Here is a 17,045-nt window from a genome sequence, read left to right on the forward strand (position 1 = left end):
AAATGAGGTATGACTCATGTTGCTAGAGTCTACAGACGTGTGTCAAAAAATCTCGATTTCTTTATTTTTTCATTTTTTACACATTTTTAGTCAATTAATTTAGTAAAGTATCTAGGTATTATCACTATTTATTCTAAAGTCCTGATACGTACCTCATTTTCTTTGGCATGAACTAGTCTTTCAAACGGAACCACTCGCATGTCTCTAGCATGTACCATAGTGGAGAAAATTTGCAAAAAAGGTAAATCGGGGGAAAAGGGATTTTTGAAAAAAAAATCCCTTTTCCGCGAATTTTCTCCACTATGATACATGCTAGAGACATGCGAGTGGTACCGTTTGAAAGACTGGTTTTGGCCAAACAAACCTGTGTATAAATCATGTCTCTACGATGATTAGGGATGAATCTGGAAATTTTTATATAAAAATGGGTTATCCATTGCTCACATAGGGTAAAGCTGATACTGTTTGCACATGGGGCAATATATTTTCCTCTCTTATTTTTCAAGATATAACATTGAAACTTCGTACAGTTCTTACACATAGTATGTAGTATGTTTGAGATTTTTTTGGACTCTATGGGTTGACACAGGGGTCGGCCAGAGGGGCCCAAAATCGGAGAAAAGGAGATTTTTGACAGAAATTTCCCTTTTTCGCGAATTTTCTCCACTATGGTACATGCTAGAGACATTCAAGAGGTAACGTTTGAAAGACTGATTCATGGCAAAGAAAACGGGACACAATTGATGTTCCTACAATGAACAGACTTGATGATGATGATGATAGTATAGAAATTCACTAAAAAGGTATTATCAAGGGAAAATATGTAAATCGGCTATTCATCCCAGGACCACATTTGTATCTCATTCTCTTCACCATAAAGCAAAGGTTTTTTAGTAGCATTCGCATGATCGTATCCTATACTAAAGGGGAAGTATTAGCGATAGAGAAGGGATTTTTAAAAAGAAAATCCCTTTTTCCCACTTTGAGCGGAAATTTTCCCGCACTTGGTACACTTAGGGGAAATTTTACGGACGCAGTTGGAAACACTGCTTTACTAGAAACAAAACGGGGTATGAAGCATGATCCTACGATAGTCTTGACGCAATAGATGATTGAGTGAAAGTCTACAAAATGCCTCAAAAAAGCCATAATTTAAAAGGGTTTTAAAAAAAGGAGGAAAACGTAAAAATAATAGGAGCTGAAAGCAAATGAATAAAACAAATGTGATTGGCACTTCCTTTATTATACACTGACAAAAATCTATTATCCGGACAGCGGTATACTGTACAAATGTACGGAATCCTTATATTTACTACAGTAATCAGTACGGAGCTTACGTTATCCATATGCTGCATACGCACTGTCCTTAGATATTACATCATGCCATTGCAGGATGTCTGACATCTAACAGTCTTATGTATATTACATACGTCAGCCATATGTTACATACGTCTATCTGTATGTGAGATAGACCACCTATATACAGTTCTTTCGTTCGTACGGAAACTACGTTTATTTGAACACTTATACGGAAATTTATAAAAACATATGTTTTTAGTTGTAGGTCTATATTTGCTGCCAGATATTTCATATAGTCGTGCGTTAAGTCCTAAAACTACAGGATTTACGCATTTAACCTAAGTTTTTATGTACGTCACATATATTTTTTTCTCAATGTAGCTTAATTAATCTTGACACATAAATTCAGCCATAGGAATTGGACAGGCAACAAACTAGAGAAAATTTGATAAGAAAAGGGAAAATTTTATATCACTCGAGGGAAATTTTCTTAAGAAAACCTACGAACACTGCTTTGCAGGTACGTTTCTTCTTCGAAACATTGCTTAGGGAAAACTGCACAAAATGAGGTAGTATGTTGTATTGAAGTAATTTTCAGTGGGAAAAATGAACAGTTTCATATACATTTTTAATGCTTGTGTAATGAAAATGAGCAAAATAAAACAAATGTATAAATTAACAGACAAATTCTAACCAAAGCGTATATTAACTAATAAATAATAGCGTTACAGTTTCGGAAAATTAACTTTGCCTTCATCAGACAGAGATAATGTGTCTGATGAAGGCAAAGTTAATTTGCCGAAACTGTAACGCTATTATTTATTAGTTAATATATGCTTTGGTCAGAATTTGTCTGTTAATTTATACAAGAAGTTCCAAAGCTAGAATGAGTGGTATTCAAAACAAATGTGTAATAGAAATGGGTAAAAATGAAGTGTAATTCAAGGAACAGCATATTAAGGCATAATTTAAAGAAAAAGCATAATAAAGCATAACGTAAGGAAAAATAAAGCATAATATACAGTTGTATAAAGCAGAAAGTTGGTTACCCTATTGATGAATGTTTTGTTTAACTGAAAATGCTACAAAACCAGGAGACGGTCAATGGTGTTTTCTTTTGTGGTCATTATATAAGATGCACTTTTAGTTACATGTCAATATCTGGTACAAGAATTGAGGTTTCTTGTGGCATGACAGTAATGAAGAGCAGATAGTGAGCGGCTGAAGTTTTGATTTCCTCAGTTAAAACGTGAGGAATCCATTTACTGAGCCTCCAAGTCTTCCCAATGTTGTGCAGATGCAATCGAATGATTTCTTCCGACACTCCAAACTGCTGTGCAAGTTTCTTGAACATTTGATATGGATCATACTCCATGTTCCCCTTCAGCAGGGCTTCATCGATTGTGGATTGATGTCCAACTCGATGCCTGGACATCATCTCATCTCTGGGAAGCTCTCATCTCCCAATAAAAATCGACTGAACCATTTTTGCTCTGTGTGCTTACTTACTGATGCCTCTCCAAATGCGAACCATATTGTTGTAAAAATAGCCTGAATCAAGGGATAGAGATTTTTATTAATCATTTCATCTTTACCATCGTCAAGAGTCCAGCTATATACAGGTCTTGGTCATTTACCCTGGATTTCAACATTGCTTGGAGTAACAATGATTCCATGACATCACAACAATAAGCAAAAGTTTCTCTTTTATTTTCTGTTAATTAAGATTACTCTAATGCAGTAATTCAGTTAATATTGAAATTGGAATCATGAAGAATTCGATTGATTGTAAATTACAATAATAAACCTTAGGCCAGCAGCTATGCCCCTTACATAACCGTTACCTTTCTTTCCCATAACTGCAATTACTTTATTTCTTCACTTATCAGGCCACGTTAATTCAGTGAATTTCTGTCGCGTTTCATTTTAAGGCTGTTTGGCTGTTTACAAGGCCAAGGGCTGAGCTAATTTCCTCAACTTTTTTTTTTGAACTTCCAATAACATAAGCCACAACGATATTCCTTCCCACTTCTGCTCATCCACCTATGAAAAATTCAAATAAAAGGAAATGTATGGGAAAGGAACAAAAAGGAGATCGGTTTTGTTGATCTTGGGTAAGATGTTATAATGAAAACGTGGAGAAAAGGAAAGTGTGAATTATCTTACATTTGGTAGTATTGTTTCTGCCAAAATGTGTACAATGACATGATCAGTACGTGTGATGGTTGTATATACAAATGATTCTGACGGCGTATAAAACACCAAACAAATACCTAAATGTTGATCATTTCACAGCCAATATAGAAAGTATCACGGAGTGAGCAGAGTGCAATCACGAATTAACCAGAGCTATTACGGCGTATCCGGAGTATTTCAACCTAAATTTTACATTCACTCAATGAAAATTTAAAATTTATGCAACGTATATTTTGTACTCTTTTGTATTTAAATATACTTAGTGCAATTATTGTAACTTATCATTGTTTGTACTAGTGTTTGACGATTCATTACTTCCTTGATTTTTTTAATAACTGATACATATTTTCTTGATTTCACAAACAAATTGTACAACTATCACGGACTACCCAGAGTTTACTCTACAAAAAAAGTGTAGTTGTTATTTGTCTACTTCACTTAAGTCTGCTTGCACATTTTTTTTTTTTAAGTTAAAGGACACAAAATATACAAATAAGTAGCAGTACAGCACAATGTACACCACGTGAAGAAGTTTGGTTTGGTTTGTCGGTAAATCAAACTTCTTAACAAGCAAAATTATATAAAACCTTTAGGGTTAAATATAGCATTTTATATCAAATTATAAGAAGTATGACGAATGAATGAGTATTTGAAAATAGGAAATACTTAACTCTTTAGATTTGTCGAATCGTTGTATTCCACAGATAGAATGGTATTTTCATCCTGAACACTATACTAACCACTAATCTCCACAGTACTGCTGGTTGTCTATCATGCAAGGATGATATCCATAATTCCTCCCATAGGAATACATGGGAAACCGATTTTTGACTGTCTATATTTTGGGATCAACTGGATGTATCACCTCCATCAACTAACTCGATTCCTCGACCCTCTACGCCCTGGCTAAAATGGGTGGTGGTCCATCAAATAGTTCTCGAAATTTTGTGTATTCCGGACAGACACATAGCCAGACAGACTAATGTGTAACATAAGGAGTTTTTGGTAAACCACATTTCATAAATCTTAGTAGATAATCGTGAGAAGTAAAACCGATATTTCATTTTTTTTTTCAGCAAGGAAAGATAGACAAAATACCATTTTTTAAAATAGCTGCGAAATAATAAGAAAGGGATTTTGTTATCCTCGGTGTTCGAATTGGGAAAAAAAGCAGAGGCGGTATGTTTTATTTCGATTTACACTCTACATAACGGTTATCTAAATGTTGAAATACAGTGAGGGTATGTTGCCTTAAAGATTGTAAGATTGTATTTCTATTTACATAATAACTGGAGCAACCCACATTATGCTTTATTTTTTGTGTAATTATGCTTTTTTTCTTAATTTTTGCTCTAACGTTATTGTTAATTTCAATCATTGTTTTATATTAATCGTGTATAATGTATAATATTTACTATACATTAAATATTTTAAATATCTTGATCTATTTATTAATATTTTATGCAACCAGTTTCTTTCATATTTAATGAACTTTCTATTTATTGCACTGTGAAGAGATATGCTCTACTCGAGTCAGTTTTTTTATCACTTGTGTGCGCCTTAGAGATGCATACCTGGTATATACAGAAAGAGGAAGTAGGAGATACTACCAAAAAATATAGAAAGTGCTCAAGTTCATGAGATACACATAACCATACAGTGTAGAGTTCTTGTGTGTTATTCATTGTTCGCGGAAAGTTTTCTTCTTTATCTTTTTCTTTTCTCCACATGAAAGGATAACACCGAAAAGTGTATAGAAATAAAAATTAGCTTTTCATTATTGCATTGTTATGTTCTCAATGATTTTGCATTGTAAATTTTGGTTTTAAAAAAAATATTAATACAGTATGTTAAACCTGCAGTTAAACAGAATTTTCCAAGAATTGTGCTATATATTTTAAATTATGCTTTATGCTTTATGTTCTAAAATTATGCTTTTAAAATTAGTTTCTTCTGGACCCTTAGACAGCCACAACCATGTTCAAGGTACCAACCATATGTCTACATTGCTACTATGCTTTTTATGCTTTTGGGTTGCTCTAATAATAACTAAAAACCATTGGAGAGTTTCTATTTAGTTACAGGAGGAAGGGACATGGAGAGACTTTGATCCACCGCCAACAACTCTCTAACAAAAAAAAAAAAAAAAAAAAATCTCCTTATGTTGTATTACACAAAATTATATACGAAAATGCTCAAAAACAGAGTTTTTATATTATTTTCCTGCGAGAAAACTACCGGAGCCCCCACTCAACTGAGGGGTATTCCAAAACCTCGGAAGACCGCCCCTCATAGCAGATAACCCCTAACTCCACCCATACTCAGTATTACATTTATATGCATTGAGACAAGAAGACACACACATACATAAGAAAGAAATGATTCAATACGGCACATCAAAATATAAACTAGATGAACTACTCTGAAGACATTTCATTTTAAAAAGAAAAGATAGAAAAAGATAACAAAAGTATCGGTGTTGTCAACTTAGATATTATTTCTACATAAGAAATAAATTCTTTTTACGTGCAAAACTATTCGTCAATTACTGTGCATAAAAACATCTACTCTCCAGTGATGGTATGTCTTGATCACTGAAAATCCAGAGGAAATATTGCATATTACCGCATACCGTCTCACTTCAACCACTGGTTAACCTCCTTGCTTCGGTAGTATATAATATACTGTTAAACGTACTGTGGGTGGGGCCACATGTTCCTATTGCTTTCCACATTCATCACTTAAGTCATTTTTACTTATATAATTTTGCTGTTTTGCAATACTTTGATTTCTGAAATATTAAAAAGAGAAGGAAAAGATGCTAAAACTGCCAGGTATGAAGTCTCTTCGAGTTCTGTTTCTGTACACCAGATGGCAGGTTACAATTTCAGGGCTGGTAGGCACTCTTGTAGTGTATGAGAGCCAATGACATCTCGTGGGGAGAGTCAGAAATACGTGCTTTGTCAAACATCTATTTTCAACTTGTTAGTTTCCCTTTTTAGAGTTTGATCAAAGTTGTTCAAAAATGGATGTACGCAAACAAACAGAGTGCAGAGGCGCCAATTTCTGTATAGTTTTGGGGGTGTACGTTCAGGTATATGAGTTACGTATTTAAATATCCAAGCAATAATCCAAACAAATATATTCAAATTGTTGAGTATCCAAGGAAACTTCGAGTGGTCCCCGCGTAGCTTAGTTGCTAACGCTCTCGACTTAGGTGTGAGCGCCCAGGTTCGATTCTGTCGAAAAAGTTAAAACGCTTTTTCAGGCCAGCCACCCTGAATGAGATTTTCTTGGGTTTTCCTCATTCATAGTAGACAAATGCCTAACTTATGGGTCCCAGGCCGCTTCTTTCCTTTCCTTTCCCTGATAGTGTGCTCGCCGAGGGACGTCATCCCTGAAACGTGACGGGCTAAATGGCCATAGATGCCGAAAGCCCAGAACTCTAAATCCTAAATCCTAAAATCCCAAGGAAACTTTTGGGAATCTGGGTCTCCTCTTCCGAGAACCCCCCCCCCTCTGACCTTAAAATTTAATACTTAAAATGGGCCCGGAATATAACAGTGCGATTTTCTCGGGAGAAAATATCAAAGAAAGGGAGGCAAAAAGGAATGTTTAAGTATATAAATACGTAAATAATAATAATAATAATCTCAGAGGAAATATACAAAATTCTCAGCTTCGGTAAGGGAGAAGGGGATTCTCCTCTGGAAAAGCCCTAAAATCATCACTGAACCGGAAATGTATTATAAATTCAAAATTTTTAATAAGTTACGGTATCACCATTGATCGAACAGAATAGAAAGTCAAAATGGGGTTAATTTGATAGTTGCAATCGAAAGAACTCGTCATGAGCTTTCGAATGAATTAAAAATAAAAACTCCAATTGATCGGAAGCACATCGTTTCACTCTGACAAATTGCATCACAAATTGTATGGAAAACGAGCATATAACACCTTCAGAAAGCAGACATCAGCTTTACATCTAATTTAGTTGATTCTTACCAACACGTAATATGTGTTTACCCGAAATCAGCACCTAAAAACTAACAACCTGGAACGTTCGATCAGATATCTTAATCTCGTAAACGATTAAAGAAAAATGCAGTTTCACATTTGAATGATGATAACAAACTATGAATTTATTGAATCGATATCGAGAAGCCAGTAATTAACAAAATTAAAACAAAGGTGCATACCAGAGTTAGTTTCATCACTTTCGACGAAGGGCTTCAAACAATATGTACTTTGCACCAGAAACAACATATACGAACAAGCGACGCACATGAAGCACAATTTATGACACCACTTAGGAAAAACCAAATTTCACAAGGTCTTCGAACACGACACCACTTAGGAAACAAAAGTTCACAAAGTCTTCGAACGGGATATACTCGTCAGTTGTTCGATATCCAACTTCGCGGTAAATGTACTGAAACAAACCAATGTATCAGGGAAACCTAAACTTGTTGTGCGTAATTGACTGAAGCCGAACCTCGTTGTCTCTCTGAAATATGTGGAAATCTTTCATTGTCAACTTCAAATGGTGCTGAAAAATCCTAATGTAATTCTTCCAAGGTCCAAACTTAAAAGTAATTAAATCTAATATAAATAAAAGCATCTCATGGTTTCACTAGTCTCATTGTACTAGACGGGAGACAATGTTTTATCAGCTTCAAGCGCCTCTCTTATAACAGTTTTATCTGTGAAAGGACCCCATTGAACACGTAACAAGAAATTCTCATACTCCGAGTTCGCTGTTTCAGCAAAGACCACTTGATTAGACCTATTTTGTTCATTATATCCGATTTTGAGGCGCTGCAAACTATATTCCATGGTTTCAACATGTTTTGTCAAACAATTTATTTACATTTCCCAGGGACTCTTCACACATGATAAGCCGGTGACAAAATTTGATCACATATCTTTCCGAAATGGCAGGGAATAATTGCACGATTTTGTGTGCAGGTGTGGCGCTTCATACGCTGGGTAGGTTTTAATGTTAGATTTCTCCGAAAATTCTCAGAAAGAACCAAACCAGAACACGAACAGAGGATAACGCCAACCATCATGACTTGCTTTATGTTGCCAAATTCCTTATGGATATCAATCAGGGTTGGAGACTCCATGTTAAAATAACTAAATATTTTGTTCTTCGGTCGTTCTCTGTTCATATGCACAAATAAATGTCCATAGTTGTTTATGTTTTTTTTTTTTTTAATGTTTTTCTTGGTATTAATTGGAAAGGCACGTGATTTTGTGACTACATTACAGAGCCGACAGCTTCCCAAAGAACAGGTTCCGTTCGACCTCTTACCCTTCTATTAACACCAGAATCAATTGAAATCTCCTGCCACTTGCGGTTTCAGTATTAATTTTCCCACAGGAATAATGTTAAGAGATAACTGGAAATAGTTTTCTGATATGGATTCAGAGTCTTAAGAACAGTTCCGCTTCTGACCTTATTCACCTATTCAAGCTGGAAATTATATATATATCGTTCTTCCAGTTTCGATATTGAATCACCACAGTTTGGAAGCCTTCAGAAGTATGATGTACAGTCTTGTTCAAAAAATCGTGACCACCCACCTCTCGTTAGAAAGCCATAGTCCGGTAATGTAGAAAATTCGAGTACTTTTCACCTAAGAAAATGGATATTTGTTTGACTTAATTCCAACCGTAGACTTTGCAAAGAGAGATATGTAGCCAGGATTTATTGAACACGAGTGTACCTAACCTGGAACGTCACTGTCATAACACGAGGCAGGCACAGGTTACATAAAGTTGTCTTCTCCAAAGGCCAAGGCGGAAGATTTATTCACTTGATGGAAGGGACAGCGAATTGTTGATTATTCTGCAGATATTGTATTAACGGCATATGCTGATTAACTTCAATAATAATAATATTAATACGATAATAATGATGATTATATTGAAGCGAATAAAACTAAACTTTCTGTATATCTGTAAATTTTTATTTTAGCCACACAGAGTAAGGATAGAACAACAGATTGAAATTCAAATGAAACCAGAAAAATCTGTATTTAATAACTTATAACTTGCACATTTGTTCGACCCAACTCCAATTCTCGCAGCCTGTACGTGATTTTACCAATCCGTCGAATATGAGAATGTGAGGTAAGGAAATATCTAATATGTGAAGGGTCCCTGAATATTATACCAGGCGAAGCTACGTAGAAACACTCCAGCAGTGGTGACACAGGTAGCGCAGAAAGTTCCACTAGAAAGTTGGTCGTATCCCCCATAATCCTTTGAACGTACAAACTCCTCAGCTGAGCACAATTTGATAGAATGTTAACAATACAATCTTGAGAGACGTTTCTTTTCAGTTCTACTTCTTGCAGATATTTCATTGAGATCGCTTCGATGTTGGACATCCAATAATCTTCGTTAAAACTTCTTGGTATTGCGTCCCAAGTGATATTCATAAAATTAAGCTGCACAACTCGAAGATTGGGGCAACTGAAAGCCACTATAAATAAGTTTATATTGTTGTGGTTGCAGTGCAGTGTTAAATTTCTTAAACTTTGACCTTTCCCTAAAATATAGTTAGCGATAGCAAAATCAGAGTCTGGTCTCGCTTCCCAAAACTTACTGAAAGTTAAAGACACCAAATCTGGTAGGGAATATATCGATAAAAAAGACGCCTTGCTGTTGAAGAGAATAAAATGCTGAATTCCGGGACACATTTCTTTAGCTGTTCTAATTTCAAGATCAGATGCGTTAGTTAAAAACACGGAAGACAAATTAATTTGCGGTATTGCAATTCCTTTCTCTCTGTTGCCAGATCTTTCCCAATAAATTGTCATTTGCCGAAAAAAATCTTGCAAATCGTGGTCAACATATTCCATAGTTGTAATAGTTCCCAAGACACATAATATACCAACATGAGTAACACTAGTTAAATTTAATCCAATAATTTGTAACGTGTCACAGATAACGCTTTTCACTCGATAGAAATAACGAGTTTTTTTCATGGTTCTGTGATCTTCCAGTGGATCCGTTCTTCGCAATGCTAGTGGTGGGAATAGATTAGGAACGTTCCACCACATTTCTGATAATCTTTGATTCTTTTCCGCACTTGGTAATGAATTACGAAGAACTTTTGGCGACGGAACACCTCCCAAGTTCCATAAACTACCTTTTCCGTGACACATTGTCTTAAACGATAGTTCTGCTCTTACAGCTTCATCAACACTTGTCGTAGACTTGATGTTTATAACCAACTGCCCAATGCCTTTATCCGTGACTTTCTTAGATCCATGTAAATCTAATATAGTTAACACGTGACAATTTTCACCAATCACACCTAACATGTCATCCGTACAGATACTGTGAAGTTCTAGTTTTTGAAGTTTGTTTGCACATTTTAAAGCATTTCTCAAGATTGTCGAATCCAAACAATATTCACCTGGTATTTCTTTCCCACAGTTAGATGAATTCAAAACAAAACTTTCAAGATTTTTACCTTCTTTACTGATTAGCGAGAAAAGATGATTCAAGTATCGAACTGAATGGAAATTAGTAAATTCTATAGTGAATTCTGTCACAGAAGAATGAAACAGTACATCCACCACGTACAAAGCAACTGGATAATTTTTATAATTAAGTGCTTTCTTATCTATGGTCCCAATTGCTTGTAGTAAATTGTTCATTAAGGTGGTACGGATTATTCCGGGAAGCTGACGTAGATATTGACGCTGATTTTCCAAGACCTTTTGACACATCTGACCCTTCACATCTGTTTTCTGGCATTGTGTAAGGATCTGCTTTTCTATACTTTTGTAGCAGAGATATTGGAGAGAGAATGGTGAAGTCATTGCACCTAATACTGGCATCTGTTTGAATCATGGTTGTGTCTGGTGCCTGTAACGAAATTATCTGCTGTTAGTAAGTAATAAATACGGTAACTTACTGAAATATTCTAACATGTAAGATACAACGATTAAGTGTTAGGGCTGGTATCTGATAAGAAGAGTTCTTGATTCGATGCGAAACCATGTAAGTTTTTAGAATACAACTGTGTGTATTGATCAATGATTCAAATGTCTTGGTCATCTCCCGTTTTATTTTGTCAATTTTTAAAATCGTGATTCGCTAACACTTATCTATCTCCTTTTAAAAGGCATCTTAGGTTAAAGAATCTATTTTATTATGAGCTGTATATGTAAACAAACGAATGCGATCCTTTATTATCTTCTTAATGCATCTAGTTAGGAGCAGTCAATTTAATTGAAATGAATTAAAACTAAATTTTGAGTTTGTTAAGCTAAAGAAGAAAGTGAATCAAAAATAATTGGTGGAATAAGAATGTAGAAGGAAATGAGAGTACCTGAGGAAACCTACAAACACGATGTTGACCACCACAAATTTACCTGATCCGGGTTCGAACTAATGGAATCTACCACTGAACTACCGTTTATCCTTGCCCGCATCAATTTAATTGTGGGAACTGTTGTCTCAGCAACTTGACAACAAGACAGCCCAATTCGAGTAGCTATCTGTTTACTTTAAAGTACTTTCTGTTTATTGTTTCTACAGTAAAACAGAGCAGAAGTACATAATTGTTTTTAATAACCGACTTTAAATATCATTTTCTGGTTTTAGAGATTTCCATAATTCTGCTATTTAGGTCTCTTTTAAAGTCCTTTAAAAAATGGAAACTACTGTAATTCACCTAGCGTAATAAGTAAATACTATTTTAATTTAATTTATTATAAACGAACGATGCCTGTTTTATATTGTTTTTACTTACACGATATGCACTGAACAGTTCGAACATTATGACATTATCACCTACCTAATATCTGATATGTTCACCTTTAAATCTCATGGCAACAGACGGTTTGGCATGAAAGCAATAAGACCTTTGTAGGTGGCTGGAGGTATAATGTACTATATCTGCACCAGGAGCGCATCCAGAATTTTTTGTTGGGTCAGTCCAAAGTTTTGAATTAAATCGGTCTTATTCTGCACACGAAAAGACGAGCAGTAATTATTAAGTATTGTCACCTATACTCTCAGAAAAAATAACAGAACTAGATTGCTTTTATAAGAAAAGGAAGGTAGAGATAAGATGAAAGATAAAATTTTTAGACTATACCAATAATTTCTCTGCTAAACAAGTATATTTTTTATTACCGAATTACGAAGTGTTGGATGGGGTTAGGACCCGGTGGAACCTCCTTTCAGGTGCGGCCCTGATTTTCACACTCAGGTCACTTAACTCCTGTAAATTCCGCAGAAGGGGTCGATGAGCTCGGATCTGACTTTCAATGACAACCCAAAATTTTGTTCAATTAAAACCGAATGAATGTGGAAGCCCTTGCAGCATTTGAAATTCACTACTATGTTCTTCGAACCACTGCAGCACACCGTTGGCCTTGTGACAAGAAGCGTTGTTATGATGAAAAGGTACCATTGCCAGCTGGATATAAGACCAATATGAATGAGTATACGTGATAGGCAGTGATCTACCGATAGCTAGGAGTCGTCACGATGCCCTCCACACACACACATGAAAAGTTCCATGGATGACCAAATGAAGGTTCTCGAAATCATGTTGAAGCCCATCACCACAAAAGCCTGCCATCATCCCACTATGCACGTTTCGAACAGTTGTACCCTCCTGGAAGACGATGGATTCTGGCCCTGCCATCGATGTAATGAAGGCAGTATCGTGATTTCATCGGACCATGCAACGTTGCACCATTGTTCTGTGGTCCAATGACGAGAGCATATGCCCATTTCATTCGATGATGCCATAGGTTAACATTAGTACATGTGTGGGATGTCGCCTGCAAAGACCCATTTCTTACAGTGTACCGTGAACTGTGTGCTCAGGCACACTCGTGCTTTGTTCACTGTTTAGAATCTGCTGTTAATTGGGTCACAGTTTGCTCTCTATTCTGTTTTGTACCAACCTCGACAATCTACAACATCCGATATCTTTAATGAGATGCAGACATCCTGTTATATACATACCACAATATATATGTATTGAGATTTGGTGCTGATTTTACCGTCCTTTCATCCACCTTTGGAAGACACTAACCGTGGCAGTTTGCTAACAACCGACAAGTAGCGTTCCGACAAGTTTTTCCGACAAACTTGATCCTAGAAATTTGACCATCACACTCTTGTCCCTATCAAACTCTAGTATACTGCCGACGTTCCCCAATTCTACACACAAACCATCACGCGACTAATAAAGTGAAATCCCTGTCACCGTCAAGCGAGTGGTTCTGCTGTATTCTGTGGTTCTTATGTCAGCCCAATGATTTCGCTCAAAAAGTAGCGGATGGTCATAATGTTTTGACTGGTCATTGTAAGATTGATTAAGTTATATTCCTATTATCTATTTTTTTTTGGGGGGGGGGAGGAATTTGTGCCAAGCCAAACAAGTTAATCCCTAATATAAATTATAGTTTCAATACTAGTTTTATGACGTATTACGGTAATTTGTATGGCCTGGCACAGACTTCAATTTTTTTATTAGATAATAGTAAAAAAATGCAAAAGAAAAAGTGTCATCTAGTGTCAGATTCTGAAAATATATGGGGGGCGCGGTGGCTCAGTGGTAGAGCGTTCACCTTCGGTGCTTGGGGTCCCTGGTTCGATCCCAGCTCGCGCCGTGTGGACTTTGTGGTGGACAAACACCGTGCTCGTGGGTTTTCTCGGGGTTCTCCCGTTTCCTCCCACTTTCTTCATTCCATCATTTCACTCATTTCTCATTATCACCGTCTCCTTTAGCCTAACCGGCATAACCGTGGGACGTTAAACTTAAAGATTTCGTTTTTTCTGAAAATATATATACAAAAACAAAAATCTAAAATGTGCAGACAGAAAATTCAGACTTATTGATTATCTAGAACATAAATAAGCTCAATCATTTCAAGTTATAAGATAACCAATTTCATCAGTATTTCAAACCCATATGACTAAAGAAAACGGAAAAGAATGTGACTTGTTTTGTCATCTGTCTGCCTTACAATTCACCTCACTTTTGTATACTGAAATGAAATACCGTGTTGGTAGCAAGAGTACATGAAAGCAAGAGTACATGAAAGCAAGAGTACATGAAAGGTCATGGGTAAACATTTCAGTTTCACCCGTTGGAATATGCATATTCAACTCAAAACAACTTCAAGTCTGTAGACGATTGCTATCATTATATTTGATTAGGTTAACTTTTCATTTTCTTGAAAGAGTTGATATGACAGAAATCTCAACTGAAATCATTACCTGTGGCATCCCTGCCATGTGGCTGGCGTCACTTGTAAACAAAGAAATTAGTTCGCAACTTTGCCGCATGCACAGATGAATCATACAAGTAATACTTATAGTATTAAAAAGCACTAAAATTACTTGTTATAATTCTATATTAATTCATTCTGGTGCTTTGTAGAGTGGGGCCCGACATTTTGTTTTGTTTCTTCTACTCCGATGTCAAGTTTTGCGACAGCATGATAAGAACCTATAATTTGAAATTCCGAACCTTTTCCTAACTTGTGAGAAACTGAATACCTAACGCTGTAAAAAGGGTCGCAAAGAGTTAATCAATTTGTTTCTTTAACTAAGCTATTTCTATGGATATTTTGTTAAGAGTTTACAAAAAGTAGACTAAAAAAAAATCATTATCTTACCTTACTTCCTGAGCATGACTAATGTACGCAAGCATACTTCGCTTGCAAAATTATTTCGCAACTACATCCTGATGATAAAATTTGCTGCGATTAGTTGTGCCATGGTTACTTTTAGCGCTATGTTAAGTCTGATTATTGTTGCATAACAATTCCACAATATAATTACTATTTAACCAAAAAAAAAAAATCCAAAGATGAAACATATAGCAACGTGTAGACTTATTGAGTTTAACAAAATATTATGCATGAGTGTAAATGTTCATGTGTAGTTTTCGAGACAATGAAGAAAAAGTATAATTAATTTGTAAATTTAACCTTTCAACACCCGCTAGGAATTTGAACGAAATCGTAGACTTTCAGGTTGGGGGCTCTGGTGAGCTCCCCTAATTATTACAGTCATGATTGATATATCGTTGGAAAGCTTATGGAACACAGATTCCAACGAGGTACATTTGTGAAACTTCCGACCTATTCGTAGAAAAAGAACAAGAAGAAATAAAAAAAGTCCTAAAAATATGTAAAAATAGCTAGAAACTGAGACAAAAAATTGGCTAACTTTGTTTCCCTCCTACTCTCCCAATGTAAGCAACAAGTACAGATACGAGATATTACTATAAAGTGGTCTACTTCGTTGCCTCACATACCACTTTTATGAGTGTACCTCCAAAGGAAGAAATGCTCTCCTAAAAAATCCGATGCAATAAAACAAAGAAAAACATAAACTTTACCCTCTTCCCTCCACCGTGGTACGCCCCATATACATAAAATGCATATTGACGGAAAGCTTAATCTTTCAGGAACACATTGATACCAAAATTATCTTCCTAACTTAATTAGGGGCTGAGGTATTGAGGTTTAAAGCCTTGACGTAGCTGTTGCGTCAATGGGCGTTTGAAGGTTAAACACTGGTGCTGTACGAGAATCATGGCTATATATTGAGTTGAAATAGTTACTAAAATATACTCTCATTTAGCTCTTTATTGTGACATTAGCGAGGGGATAGTACATAGCATGTTTTACAGAAAAAAAATCATTTAAAATTTTCATTACCTCTTAAATTTTAATTTTCTGCTTAACTAAAATAGTGTCCAAATATAATACAAATATGTACGCCTATGGATCAGATCAAGCTGAACAAAATGAAATGCTACAGCGTGATCCGGAAGTGGGCGTATCCCTAATTGGTGTTTTCTCACGGTTTTAGGTTTTACTCACATTTGTTTGGTAACATTGCTTGGCATTGTCTGGCAACATTGCTATTCATGTTCATTTGTTTTCTGCTGTTTTCTGCTTGGTAACAGTTATTTGCAGTGAAGTTGGAGTAATCAACAACGTGTGATCAAAGTCCATATAACATTGATCAAAGTCCATTAGTTGTTGCGGTTTGGCTTCACGAAAGGCGTTACACAGATGAACCATGGAAAGTGTTACAGCGAAATTTACAGACCGTTTTGGTATTAATCTACAAAGAAAAGCAACGATGTTGGGATGGGAAAAACGTGCATTTACTACGGGCAATGTGAAAGACCTTCCCCGAGGCGGTCGGCTGATAAAACGGAGAGAAACGTGCCGTGAATTGGAAGCATCAATGCAGTAATCGCCTTTAAAATCAACACGTAAAAGCTCTTCGGAGCTTGGTATTCCTCGGACCATCATGATGAGGCACATGAAAGAAGATCTAAAATTGAAGGTTTACCGTCCAATTCATGTGAATGAACTGAGTGACGCCGACATGGATGCGGGAAAAGAGGTATGTAGGACTCTCCTTAAGGCGTTGCCTTCCAAACGATTCCGTAGTGCAGCCCTCTTCACAGACGAGTGTGCTATCAACCGGAGTATGTATTCTGGGAACGTTGTAATGTGGTGTAAGGAAAAACCCCAGTT

The 17,045-nt window shown here is 36.0% G+C and overlaps 1 protein-coding gene across 1 annotated transcript; it reads right to left on the bottom strand.

Annotated features, from left to right (window-relative positions):
* Positions 1-9,448: 9,448 nt before the first annotated feature.
* LOC145687367 (uncharacterized) lies at positions 9,449-15,293 on the bottom strand. Its single transcript, XM_081760824.1, has 2 exons — positions 15,162-15,293; positions 9,449-11,382 (listed from the first exon to the last, which is right to left on the bottom strand). Exon 2 carries the CDS (start codon positions 11,352-11,354, stop codon positions 9,540-9,542), a length of 1,815 nt encoding a protein of 604 aa, XP_081616950.1. The 5' UTR covers positions 11,355-11,382; positions 15,162-15,293; the 3' UTR covers positions 9,449-9,539.
* Between the last annotated feature and the right edge of the window lie 1,752 nt (positions 15,294-17,045).

The sequence above is a fragment of the Thermobia domestica genome, chromosome 1 (genome assembly GCF_964235325.1).
Source record: "Thermobia domestica chromosome 1, izTheDome1.hap1.1, whole genome shotgun sequence".
In the NCBI taxonomy this organism is placed as follows: domain Eukaryota; kingdom Metazoa; phylum Arthropoda; class Insecta; order Zygentoma; family Lepismatidae; genus Thermobia; species Thermobia domestica.

Bases quoted from the DNA above. Each gene is read 5' to 3' on its own strand.
- LOC145687367 (XM_081760824.1), bottom strand. From the start codon at position 11,354: ATGCCAGTATTAGGTGCAATGACTTCACCATTCTCTCTCCAATATCTC.